A 13655-nucleotide genomic window follows, 5' to 3' on the forward strand; every position below is an offset into this window, starting at 1 on the left:
ACCCACATAGACCATCTCCATCATCCTGAAAAGTTCCCTTTCAGGTAATAGTGTTTTGGTAAATGGTCACCCACCAGGTATTTGAAAAAAAAAAGGTCTATGTAAATGTGTGGATATTTATTATATTAATAACTTTCACCAGTAGAAAAGCCATAGGATGCACAATTTACAGCCAATAACAAAATACATAGTACTCTTTCCAATAAATTCCATGTAGTCAATAAATTCTCAAAGAATGCTTTTGTTGGTTTTTATCAAGCTCTTGCATACATGCTTCCCTGGTGGGTCAGTGGTAAAGAATCCACCGTCCAAAGCAAGAGACACAGGCTCCGTCTCTGGGTTGGGAAGGTCCCCTGAAGAAGGGAACAGCACCCCACTCCAGTATCCTTGCCTGGGAAATCCCACGGACAAAGGAGCCTGGTGGACTACAGTCCATGGGGTCCCAAAGAGGCGGATGTAACTTCACAACTAAACGGCAACAACAATGTCTACCTGTAGCCAACCTAGACAGTTCTGACATGAACGCTGATGATTTTATTTACATTAATGAGTAATACAAGTGTGATATAACTTCACTTGGAGACATCAGATCCTACTTTCCACATAATAGGATATTTCCACAGAGTTTTGTGCTTTTCGCAATGACTGTAATGGCTACAGACGTGACACCTTTTAAAACACACGGACACTTCCATCACTCTAAGTCTAGAGCAACAAAACAAGCAAGCCCTGAGTTGCTGTAGGTGCTGATTTCCAGGGTAAACAGCCCTCTTGTAGTCAATTTCAAGCTACCCACAGGGTCACCGAACAAAGCTGGAAAGAATGGTACAGTAGCTCATCATTATACAGTAGTTTCACCACGTAGGTGTCATAAACACAAACAACGTCTAGAAAAATGATGATAAAATATAGTAAGGTCATTGGGAAATGATTATTGAGTGTCTTATTTTTTTAATATAATTTTACTGTAAGATATTAACATGTTTTTAAATAAATTTATACTACTTTTGGCTGTGCCGGGTCTTCGCTGCTGAGCCGGCTTCTCTCTAGTTGTGGACAGCGGGGGCTACTCCCTAGCTGCAGTGAGCAGGCTTCTCCTTCCGGAGGCTTCTCTTGCTGGGGAGGACAGGCTCTGGGCGCAGGCTCAGTAGTGGGGTTCTGGGCTCCAGGGTAGAGGCTCAGTACTTCTGCTGCATGGGCTTAGTTCCTCCTCAGCCCTTGGGATCTTCCCGGATCAGAGATCCAATCTGTCTCTCTAGCACTGGCAGCCAGATTCTTCACCACTGAGCCACCAGGGAAGCCCAAGATGTAACATTTTTCATGATTGCTCTGTAACAACCTGAAATCTTAAGCAACTGGCCAGCACACCCCTGCTTGTATGCCTGTGCAGTTAATCCCATCCCTTAAGTTATATATATATATATATACTTGCTGTGCAGTGCTAAATCACTTCAGTCATGTCTGACTCTCTTGTGACCCCAGGGACTGTAGCCACCAGGCTCCTCTGTCCATGGGATTCTTCAGCAAGGATACTGGATGGGTTGCCGAGCCTCCTCCAGGGGATCTTTTCGACACAGGGAGTGAACCTGTATCTTCTCTCCTGCATTGGCGCGTAGGTTCTTTACCATTAGCGCCACCTGGAAAGCCTGTATATATATAATTTTTTAACAAGGAAAAAGGTAAAAATATAGAATACCGCCTGTATTCTCAGGGTGAAATGATTATTTCTTAAAATACCAGGAAGACAAAGCTTCAGCCCATCGGGCTGAGTGGAAGGAGCGACGCCAGCCTAGGTGCTTTCCTTTCGGGAACAGGCTACTGAGGGGGCTCCCGGAACATCAGAAGGACAGCTGTCCAACCACCCGAAATGGAAGCTGGCCACTCCTGCCGGAAAGCTTATCACCAAGGCTCAAGCCAGGCTTTTTTCCAAAACTGTTTTTAATTCCAATATCCCTCCTAATGGCTTACTGTAGACTAATTTAGCCAAGCGTTATGTTAAAAATGGAAGCCAATGATTTCAGCAAAAAGTAACTAAGCCGGTACCAACAGTATATTGTAAGAAACATTATCACGGGTGCCTTTGTTTTCCACTTGCCTGTAGAAAGGCTTAATAAGATTCCCTCAGCAAATGCAAACCCGCTTCTTCCCCTTCTGAGAGCCGAGACTGTGAATGTGGTCTCTGGAGGCAGCAACTCCCCAGAGCCCTCCTAAGGCTCGTCTCACGCTGGGAGCTGCGGTTCCGCTGAAGAGTGCCCACTGCTGTTGCTTGTCATGACTGCTTTTCAGCAAACGTTGACAGCATCAGCTTCCTCCTCTTGGAGTGCCCACCAGTGCCCACCGGTGCCCACCACTCAGCTCAGTGCCTCACAGCTTGGCACACTTTACACTTTCCTGAAGACACTGTAAAAAGACGCATGCTTTCAAGGCAAAGATCTGATATTAGTCATAACACACAACTGTACAACCAGGACAAATTTAGCCAAAAAAAAAAAAAAATCAAGCTTTCAGGTGCCGCTGTTTGAATGAACCAGGAATGTGAGAAAGTAAGCGCACACTTCAATATCACTGTTGTTCTGTCATTAAGTTGTGTCCAACGCTGCGACCCCAGGGACTGCAGCACACCAGGCTTCCCTGTCCTTCACTGTCTCTCAGAGTTTGCTCAAACTCATGTCCATTGTGACATAATTAAATATTTCAGCTGGCAATGATTGAAGCAGAATTCAGGTTTCTTGAGCCATCTGATGTTCAGATTTAATTCATTTGATGTATGTTTCCTGAAACCTTATGATGCCAACTTCTACTAATATAAAAAGAAATTTGAGTGTGGCAGAAAGCCACCTGAACTGGGAGAAGTTACTAATGGGGCTTCTTACAATGGAATCTCAGTCTTTGGCGATTAGAACAAAATTCCTAGGAATGATATTTACAAAGTCCAGGGCACAACCTTGATGAAGGGATTTTAATTGTATAGTTTTTAGAAATAATAGAAGAAATGGTTAGCTTTTGTCTTCCTCTGAGGACTCCCATATTAAGACAGAAACTGCAGGATCCTAACTTAGGACGCTTGTTTTAGGGTCAACTCAGAAGTTTCTTTTTCCAGCTCGTAACATCTCAGTGAATTTCCCATTTCCACCCAATGTGGGGAAGCATGTTCGTGGGCCATCTTCAGGATCCTGACAGCAGGGGTTTCGCGGGCCGATTTAAGAGCTTAGAGATGCAATACAGAGGAGGCAGGCAAGGGCTCTAAGCTTACACACCAGCACACGCCTAGAGGCACACAGGTGTGAGTTCCTGCTTGCAGCTGCCAGCTTTAAGCTCTGCCCTCTGGCTAACAGAGAAGTGGGCTCCTTGCCCATCCCCTCTCCTCCCACCCCTCCCACAGGCCCCAACCCGAGAGTGGAGGGAAGAGCGCAGCAGAGCCCTAGGATCACAGCCCCGAGGTACATTCTGGGGGGGGGGGCATGTCCCACTGCTGTGCCTGCTCAGCGGCGTGGACCCACCCTCGGTGCAAGACATAATTTGGATAAACACAGTGGTGTGAGACTGAGCAAACGACCTCTCTTCCTGCATACCTTAAGGTTCCTTGAATTAAATACCCAATTTATGAGAACAGATTAGCCAAGGGGGGGAAAAAAATGCAATGAGTCTACTAGGAGACTCACCCCACCAACTCAGTGTATCTTCCCCTGAGAGAAATGAAGAAAACGAAATATCTGTTATTATGTAAATGTCCTGACATAAATTTAGGATTGTTAATATAATGTACCTTCTGACAGGCCATTTTGGACAATTTGCAGCAGAAAATCCACTGACTCTTCATATAGCTACATAATCATCATTGTCTAAATAATTTCAGCCATAAAGAAAAATGTGACAGAACCCTGGAGAAATGTCACATTCTGCTTAGGGGATTACTTGAGCAGGGATGTGTACTCTGAGGTACTACCAGGGAAAGTCATGGGTTTTTACCAGTCAGCATTTTACTAGCCACGGATATGCATTTAAAGGGCTTTTAATAATGAGCTCCATTTCTCCTGATACAAAACAAATTTTCTTTGGGTGCAACAATTTCCTTTAACCTTTAAAAGGTCAGTTGTTCCAGAATGCATATTCTATAGAAGAGTTCCTTCCTCCTGTGCTAAATAGACAGGGTTCTGAGCCTTATAATAACCCTGGCAAGCTAAACTGCCTCATCATCACAGCTTCTGCAAGTTTGCTGTATAAGGTGATTCATCACTTAAAGCCAGGTCTGGACACAAGTTCAGCTTAAAGAAAGTGCCAGCAGTACACTGCTAATTACCAGGGCAAACATTTGTATTTCAAAGTTGACAAATAGGATAATAATTCCCACAGACCATTAGTTCTAAAAAGAGCGACTGTTGATTCCATCCCACCAAATGCTCTGCCTTCAGGCATGGGCCCCTACCCATCTTTAGTTAGTAACAGTTGAAAGCAACACTTCTTAGACCAACAAATGCCTGGGCAGTGATCCTCATAATTAAATCCCCCTTTGCCTCTCACTGGGCTTCCCTGGTGGCCCAGATGGTAAAGAATCTGCCTGCAAGGCAGGAGACCCAGGTTCGATCCCTGGGTCAGGAAGATCACCCAGAGAAGGGAATGGCTACCCACTCCAGGATCCTTTCCTGGAGAATTCCATGGGCAGAAGAGCCTGGCGGGCTACATAATATAGCCCATGGTGCCGCAGAGTCAGACACAACTGAGCCACTAACACTTTCACTTTGCCTCTCACTACAAAGGCCAGGCTGACCCACCTTAGAGTCAAGGATGCTTTTCCTGACAGCCGAGGCACTGTTGCTTTGGAAGTTTCCTTAGCAATAAGGGTCTTCAGACACCGTAGCCAGAGCTGTTGGTTAGAGTTTCCCCGCAGCATCTCTAAAATAACATACATTCAGCTCTACAGCAGTGAAGGTGAGCAGGCCCGCAGCGAATTTCCTGGAGGAGGGAGAAGGGCTGCAGGTAGGACCAGTCTTCCAGCGCCAACCCACAGAACTCACTTCACTGCAGGACAGTCCTTCAAAGTCCACCTTGAACCCAGTTCCCCCAAAGTGGGCAGAAACAGATGGGGACAACTCTAAACAGCTGTCTATGCCATATACCCTCTTCTGGAAACACAATCCACTGATAGGAAAGACAGTCTGGAAAAAAGTAAAAAATGTAGATGCTACTCAAATATCAGAGCTGTTATCAGTGGGGGAAATTATTAACGAAAGTGAATGGCATGTTTCTTGCATTACAAAGTAAGGTCCTCTTAATAATTTTGATTAGTGACAAATTTGGATTGCTTTAAAAACAATATATTTTTATTTACTTGGTGTGCTGGAGTCTTAGTGTGGCTCACGCGGGATTTTTAGTTGTGGCACATGGGGTCTGGCTCCTGATCGGGGATCAAACCCCGACCACCTGCATTGGGAGCACGGAGTCTTAGCCACTGGACTCCCAAAGTCCCTGAATTACTTTTGATTTAACAGAGACAATGAATCACACTGGTTAAAATGTGAATAATATCATATTTATTAATATAGTAAACCCTGAATATAGAAGATCTATGGCTCCATGAACACTTTCACTGGCTTAAAAAAAAATCAAATAAATGCTTTTTTGCAGAACAAAGTTGTACAACGGCATCTTAAATATCCACTGAAAATGACTTAACATGAAATATAATAATATTTGTCACATTAGAGTGGTTCTTTTCCTTTTCTCCAAATCTCCTATAGCATGGTTACATAATTTTTATAATAAAAACTATAAATTAATAAAGAATTTGAGGTTATAAAACATAGTTGGCTTTTCAAAAATCTTCAAACAAATAAGGCAGGAAAAGGGACATTCAACCAAGATGAAGAAGATGCTGGGTGGAGAGGTCCGGGAGGAGCTGTGGGCAGGCAGCCCTTCATTTCCAGCTGCATTGCCCCTGGAGACAGCAATCAGGAGCCCCCTCTCCCGCCACCAGGATTCCCACCAAGGTGGGGAGGACAAATCGCAGCTGCTACACACTTATCCGCCCTGTGTGCCTGGGGGTCTCAAGGCACTTGCGGAACCTACACGTGATTAGGTTTGATGGTAAGGATCGTGAGGATCACACACAAAGACCAAAATGACCGATTAAGTCATGTCCCAGGAGCAGTCACTGTGGGAACCACACCATCAGACAGGCATTCCGTAACCCACTGGCTGAGGGAAAGAGCAGGCGCCTTTCTTTTCTAAAATTATATCTCCTTTACTCAGCTATGTTCACTCAAAACACAAGTGCAAGACTTTAAACAGACCTCACGCACACTGCCTGGAGAAGGAAATGGCAGCCCACTCCAGCATCCTTACCTGGAGAATCCCATGGATGGAGGAGCCTGGGGGCTACAGTCCGTGGGTCGCAAAGAGCCAGACGTGACTGAGCGACTAAACCCCCACCCCCACCATGCACGCTGACAGCCCACAAAGCAAACTCTTCACACCCTTGCAGGGTTGGGTGTTTTTTTAGGGGTGGGGGTTGCTACAAAACCAAAATTGGTACTGAGAATGTGTGTGCATCTCAGAAGATAAATTTTTAAAACTCATTTAAAAAAATGGTCTAGTGGACATTCCAAACGAGTAACTTAACCCAGGGAGGAGGGACCATAAATGCTTACTGTGTTGGTCTATAAAAATAGAAAGCCCTCAAGAAGGACTTCAGCGTCCCTTCCTGGAGAAAGCACACAGTTTGTGGCCAGAGGCTGTGCCCGCACGGATGTAACATCCTCCCTAATGGCTGGATGCGCCCTCCTCCGCCTCGGAGGCGTCAGGAGGCCGGGCACCTGCACCTCCCAGCGGCGAGCCGCCGGGGTCACAGCTGCTGGCTGGTGAAGAAGGATTTGGTCTCCCTGCAGGTGGGGTTCACGCAGAGTGGACAGCTCAGGGTCAGCTGCGTGGAGCAGCGCTCCTTGGACTGGAGGTGTGAGTGGACCAGGTCGGCCAGGGCCTGCAGGACAGACGGGAAGGACAGTCAGTCAGAAGCGCAGACACCACTGCTCCCCACGCCGCCTCCGCGCCCCCGTCTGCCCAGAGGAGCGCTAGGGCGTGGGGCTTCTCTTCACCTGAATTATTGATTTGCATCCTTTGAACCCAATTCTATACCGTCTTCCTTTGCTAAGAATTCTCAGCTTAGAGAAAAGGCGAAAATTCAGGTTTTAGAAAACGAAATCCCCACACCCCACCTGCCGCACCTTGTTTCTGGAAGGCAGATTTTAAATTAGACGTCGTGATGGGTGGGTAGAAATAAGAAAACAGGGACTCTGAAGGAGGAGAGAGCCGGAGTATAAGGGATTCGATTTTATTTTTCTAATTAATTGGAACTCAAAATGTTCTAATATGTGAGAAAACCAATATTCTGTAAGAGTTTCTCAGAGGACTGCTCTCCGACATGTTCTGCTAAAATGGTTGTAACATTAGAGATACCTTTGAGAACAGTGGGTTTCCATTAAGAGACTCCGCTCTTCTGATGTTTTCAAGTCCACACTGAATCAAATGAGAAAAGGGAGGAAAAACACATACACATTTTATTTTCCTTTTTTTTTTTTAAAGAAACTGCTACAAAAAAATAAGTACACATACAGATACACACACAACTCAAAGTCTTGGTACCCAAGTATTTGCAGACCACCCAGAAATGAAAAACAGTCCTGAGACCAGGCACAGACATTGATTTTCACCTCTCTATTATCAAACTGCTCATCAATTTCTATTCCCACCCCCAAGCCCATGACCTTCCAATGGGTGCTTTGTTTCCAAACCATTTTTGAGGTTCTATCGGATAGAATACTAAATCTGCTTACCATTCTTTTTTAGTTCACCTTTCTAATGCCTACTTATAGACTCTACCTAAGCAGAATGTTGCTTTAGAGACTTAAATTTTTATGCATGCTTTGATTCCAAGTGCCAAAAGAGGTAAATTAATGTGTATTGAAACTAGATTGGATCTAATTTGCAGAGTCGGGATTTTAACTATATTCTTACCTAGAAAAATTTAAGTTAAAAAACTAAGGATTATTTCACAACCATCCTTACTCCCCTCTCCAGAAATATCCTGTTAATTCCAGCTAATTATCCCACAAATAATTGAGAAATATCTAACTATTATTCACTCAGGTAACTAGGATCTTCTCTTTCCCTTTCTGAAATGCTGATGGCTTTTCGGTTGCTTTAAGTTAGAAGACTAGAAACAGGAAAATGGTGAGATTCAGCAAACACAGTTCTCAACAGATTGATCATATTCTAAAACTTCATAGAGAGGTAAGCTGGCTATCCTGCTGTTGGTCACTGTCCTCAACCACTGTTTTTGTTTTGGCCACACCACACAGCAAGCAGGTTTAGTTCCCTGACCAGGGATGGAACCCTCATCCCATGCAGTGGAAGCATGCAGTTTTAATCACTGGACCACAAGGGAGGTCCCTAGAAAGCTTCACTAAATGAAGTCCATAGACAACCCTACAATCTCATTTTAGCCAATTACAACTTTCCCATAAATTCCTTATCAGAACTGCTGACAAGCACCTTAGGAGCCCTCTACCTTCACGACCAGCAGGCACACACAAAAATGGGGCGGGGGCAGGGGGCGGCAGGAGTTGCTGCTGAAGCTCCACCCAACCCACTCTCCACCCTGCCACCAGGTCCCAGAGAGGGAGACGTATTCTTCGTGGCCAGGCTCCCACCCAGCACACGCGGGATGACCAGCGCCGGGAGCTGGGATGCAGGATGAGCGGGGAGGTCTTTTTGGGTCCCCAGGGTTCCACAGTCCCCACAGAAACAACGCTAGGAAAGGGGGCGCAGGTTCAGGCCAGCCCTCAGAAGCCCTGAGATGGGTCAACAGTGGTTTTCCTCCATGTGGATGACAATCACATCCATCTTCCGTTACAAGACACTCAGGACGGTTGGTATTTGTTATTTCAATAATCAGATTGATCACAGCATAGTAGCAAACAGCTAATTAAGTGAGTGCATAAAAGAGGTCAGGGAAATTACAACACATAACTGCTCCAGAGTTCATCCCATGGTCTTTCTTAAATGAGGAGGATTCTAGTGCCTCAAAACCCACCAGAAGCAGCGTCACAGCCTGAGCAAAGGGCACTATTAGGCGAAGAAAGGAATTATATAGAGAACAATAAAATTCATTTTTTCCAAACTGGTGAGAAGTACACTAATTTTTTTCTCAAGGAAGTGTGGTTCTTACTACCTTCAATGGGTACAGTAACTCAAACTAAACACAATGAGGTTGCCTGCAGTGATGCCCGGGTCACCCGTTTTGCAAAGGCACGAAAGTGCTTTCCCCCTGCAAACGTGGAAATGAAGTCGATTTGCTCAGATCAGAACTCGGATGAAGTATTATCTGGAACAATGAGGCCACAGGACATGCAAACACATACACCAAGCAATATTTCTGAATGATTCAATTAGATTACTGCAGAGTGAGTTACCTTTTAAAACAAATCACATTTCAAAAACAAAACAAAACAAAATAAAATCAAAATGGGATTAATAAAACACACTTACCTCATTGGCTAGAACTTGAGAGTACTCGATGTCCAGCTCATAGAGCGTTTCGATGTGATCGCTGGTAAACGCTATTGGAACCAAAAGGATGTTCTTCCTTCCCCTCTTACAAAGCCCTTTGATGGCCTCGTCTGTCTGAGGACCCAGCCAGGGCATCGGGCCAACCTATGAGAAGGCAGGAGCGCACACAGGGACCGTGTCTCACCACAGCCACTGCCCGGGACACACTCACATGCACACACCTGCGCACACGCACACACGCAGCCTCCCTGTAAGAGTGAGGGCCACGCTTTACACCTCGCTAATAGGTTTTGGTATTTCTTTATTAGGCTTGAATATAAAGAAGAATTTCTGTGATTTCAACTGAAAATAGTCTATTGCTTGAATGGAATCAATGGAATTCTGCTCATCACCTGTTTTCCTCTCCATCATATTTGCTTGCAGAATTCCTCCTGCTCATATGAGCAGTCAGGTTATTGCAGAACATTCTGTGGGCATGAAAAGGCCAAATCTGATCGTTTTATAACTAAGTCCTAAAATAGACATCCTCCAAAGAGCTGAACACCTGCAAACACGTGGAAGCCACCTACCTTGGACTGCCAAACCAGCCGGTAGGGGTTGGAGTAACCCAGCTTGTCCATAACTCTCTGGACAGTGGCACCCACCTCCTGAGGATAGGGGTCCCCTCTGTTGACCACCTGCAGCAGAGACACAGGAGTTCAGTCTCCAACACAGTGCAGGGTTCTGAGAGCCTAGGGCTGGGCGGGGAGGCAGCCTGGGCCCTGGGCTGGAGGCGGCCCCTCGTCCTCCGCACTAATGCCCTCGCCAGCTGAGCTCAGGGCCCAGCTCACTTGGATGGATTTCATCAGCCAAAGGCGCACAGGGTACCAAATCAGCTCTCGGGTTCCTAGGAATGCATCAGATTCTACATCCACATCACCCAGAGGAGACTGGCAACACCTCTGGAGGATGGATTTCTCCAATCCCCCGGCTGGAACAGGAATGACCACACAGAGACGCTGGCAAGGGATGGGCCTTCACTTCTGGTAGTTGCCTGAAGGGCTGATTTTATTTTAATTTTTGACGGTGCTCTGCAGCTTGCAGGGACTCAGTTCCCCGAACAGGGACTGAACCTGGGCCACGGCAGTGAAAGCCCGGGATCTTAACCACTGGAATGCCCAGGGAACTCCCTGATTCTAGAAATGGAACTGAAAGAGTGCTGTACGGACAGTGTATAGAACTACTGAGTTCATGGGGACAAAAGGGGTGAACACTAGTGGAGTAAGAGAAAGAAACAGCACGTGGTTCGGATTCCAGGCTCCTTGAGAACACGGGCTGTGCCTCTGAGCTCCTTCTAGTTCCTTCTCCCCACTCCTCCCACAGCAGCGGACCATGGCCACGCTTTGAGCACAGTGTCTGCAAGCGCTCCTCACCGTTGAAAGTGAACACCTTTGAAAGTGTGCAACAAACATTTTCTTTTTACTGCTTTAATATTTAGCTGTATCGTTGCTCTTTAGTTGCTAAGTCGTGTCCAGTTCTTTTGAGACTCCATGGAACATAGCCCACCAGGCTCCTCTGTCCATGAGATTTCCCAGGCAAGAATACTTGAGTGGATTGCCATTTCCTCCTCCAGGGGATCTTCCAGACCCAGGGATCGAACCCACGTCTCCTGCATTAGCAGGTGGATTCTTTACCATTCAGCTACCTGGGAAGCCAATTTAGTTGTGTACCAACTTTCTAACCCCGCCCCCCCCGATCCTGCTTTATTTCTTCCCACAACACTTATTACCTTCTAATGTTTCATACTACTTTCTTATCTATTATGCTTATTATCTTCCTCCTCCCCTTCATTCCCTGAATGCAAAGATTTTTTGGGTCTGTTTTGTTCATTCCCCTATTTTGCGATAGAGGATGGAACAGTGCCTGGAATAACGCAAGTGTTCAATGAACACTGTTGAGATGAAATGATGAGCTATTCTATGATATGGCTAAAAGTGAGTTTGCCATTCGAAACATGAAGGCAGAATGAATGAGAGAAATATAAAGTCACCGTTAGATCAACACAGAAATATCCACTTGAAGCTAAAAATCAGTGAGCAAAAGTCTGAAAAACAGTAAGATATTTGCACAAACTCCAAGTAGCTCACTTAAAGATATTTTTAATCACAAAGAGACAACAGTGACTTTATAATGGGCAAATCCAGAAGACTCCACCTTAAGCAAATGACCACGATCGCGTCAGGAGTAGTGAGATTAATTGACAGAGTGCACTCCCAACATGATGCACTCAGAAGCACAGGCCACCGGCAGGGGGAGAAGGGGTTATTCTTCCTGATAATAAGCAACCTCAGTCTACGCATGAGAAAACACCCAACACATCCAAAGGGAGGAGCATGCTGCAGAATAACTCTGTGTGTGTGTGTGTGTGTGTGTGTGTGTGTGCGTGCGCACGGTAGTTGCTCACTCGTGTCCAACTCTTTTCGACCCCATGGACTGGGGTCTGTTTTGTTCATGTAGCCCGCCAGGCTCCTTTGTCCATGGGATTCTCCAGGCAAGAATACCAGAGTGGGTTGCCATGTCCTTCTCCAGGGGATCTTCCCGACCCAGGGAGCGAACCCGGATCTCCTGCACTGCAGGCAGATCCTTCACCATCTGGGCCACCAGGGTTGCTACAAAATCATGCTTCAAAAACATCAAGTTCAGCCAAGACAAAGACAGTAGGAGGAACTGTCCCAGACTGGAGGAGCCTAGGGAGCCGGGACAGGTGACTGCCCTGGGAAATCCTGGGAGGGGAAAGCAACGCCTGAGCTAGAGCTGGTGAAGAGTGAGTGAAGTCCTCAGGTAACAGCTCTGCACCTCGGCTCAGTTCTGTTTCCATCGCTGGACTTCCGGTTATGTGAGATGTCAACGTTAGGAGAAGCTAAGGAACTCTGTACTATTCTGTAACTTTTCTGTAAGTCTAAAATGACTTCAACATACATTATATATATATTTAAGTTCTTAAGGGGGAAAGGGGCTTCCCAGGTGGTGCTACTGGTAAAGAACCCACCTGTCAGTGAAGGAGACATAAGTGACAGGGGTTCGATCCCTGGGTTGGGAAGATCCCCTGGAGGAGGAAATTGCAATCCATTCCAGTACTCTTACCTGCAGAACCCCATGGACAGAGGAGCCTGGTGGGCTACAGTCCATGGGGTCGCAGGGTTGAACACAACCGAAGCGCTTAGCACGCAAGGGGAGAAGTCATTAGGAGCAAACGCAGAAGAACAGGGCTTGCAAGAACAGTTCTCCTGCTCAACAATCCCTCTGCCTTCCAAACCCCATCCTGACCCTCCTGACTTCATGGTGTGCTTCAGTTCTACCCAAGACCCTGGGCAGGAAACACACACACACACACACACACACACACAAAACCTGGAAGCCGCGTGCTCAGTCCCTGAGGGGGAGAAAGGGAAGTGAGGGAGAGAAAAGCAGAGAGAAGACAGCACCTGGAACCGTTCACGCATGAACACGTGTTTCCTCCTCTCCCGCTTCCCTCTGGCCCTTCAGCCGCTGCCTCATTACACACGGGCGGGTATAAAAAAAGGATGAGGGCCGAGCAGGAGGACGGACGTGTGAAGAGGCTGCTCGCGGTACCAGAAAGGAGGACAGGCAGGCTTCCCGAAGAGCAGCTTCTCTCTGGAGCTGCCTACTGCCGGATCGTGCCCCCGGGCGAGAGGAAGACACAGGCTGCGAAGGGCTCGCTCCTGGCGACCGCCAGGTGGCGCCACAGGCCAGTCAGAAGGGGGGCCTCAGAGAGGACCCTGGGTTAACTCATTAACCCTGCAGCGAAAACCTTAATGATGCTTACGGCAGTAATTCTCCGCCCCTCCAGCTTTGACAGCGATGTTTTCAGGACACAATGCTAGCTGCGAGCTGATGAAATGGGCTGCTCACCCCAAGCGTTTCTGTACATCATACATATACCAGCTCCATCACCCTTGTCTCCAAAAACGCGATAGTCATGGCACAGAGGCGCTATTTTAGCAAACACCCGGGGTAATATGAGAAACTAAGGAGCAACCAGATCATAACTGGATACACTTTACATGGACTCGCCAAAATGTGCTCCCCTT

At 46.6% G+C, this 13655-nt stretch overlaps 1 protein-coding gene across 1 annotated transcript in view; it reads right to left on the reverse strand.

Annotated features, from left to right (window-relative positions):
- Nucleotides 1-5508: 5508 nt before the first annotated feature.
- Nucleotides 5509-13655, reverse strand: part of FECH (ferrochelatase) — a 36343-nt gene continuing 28196 nt past the window's right edge. The window contains exons 8-11 of the mRNA XM_052660324.1: nucleotides 10134-10241; nucleotides 9544-9708; nucleotides 7453-7512; nucleotides 5509-6976 (exon numbers count right to left, since the gene is read on the reverse strand). Coding sequence (XP_052516284.1) covers nucleotides 6842-6976; nucleotides 7453-7512; nucleotides 9544-9708; nucleotides 10134-10241 — 468 coding nt within the window. The 3' untranslated portion in view covers nucleotides 5509-6841. The remainder of the gene's footprint in view (nucleotides 6977-7452; nucleotides 7513-9543; nucleotides 9709-10133; nucleotides 10242-13655) is intronic.

This window comes from Budorcas taxicolor, chromosome 22 (genome assembly GCF_023091745.1).
Source record: "Budorcas taxicolor isolate Tak-1 chromosome 22, Takin1.1, whole genome shotgun sequence".
Taxonomy (NCBI): Eukaryota; Metazoa; Chordata; class Mammalia; order Artiodactyla; family Bovidae; genus Budorcas; species Budorcas taxicolor.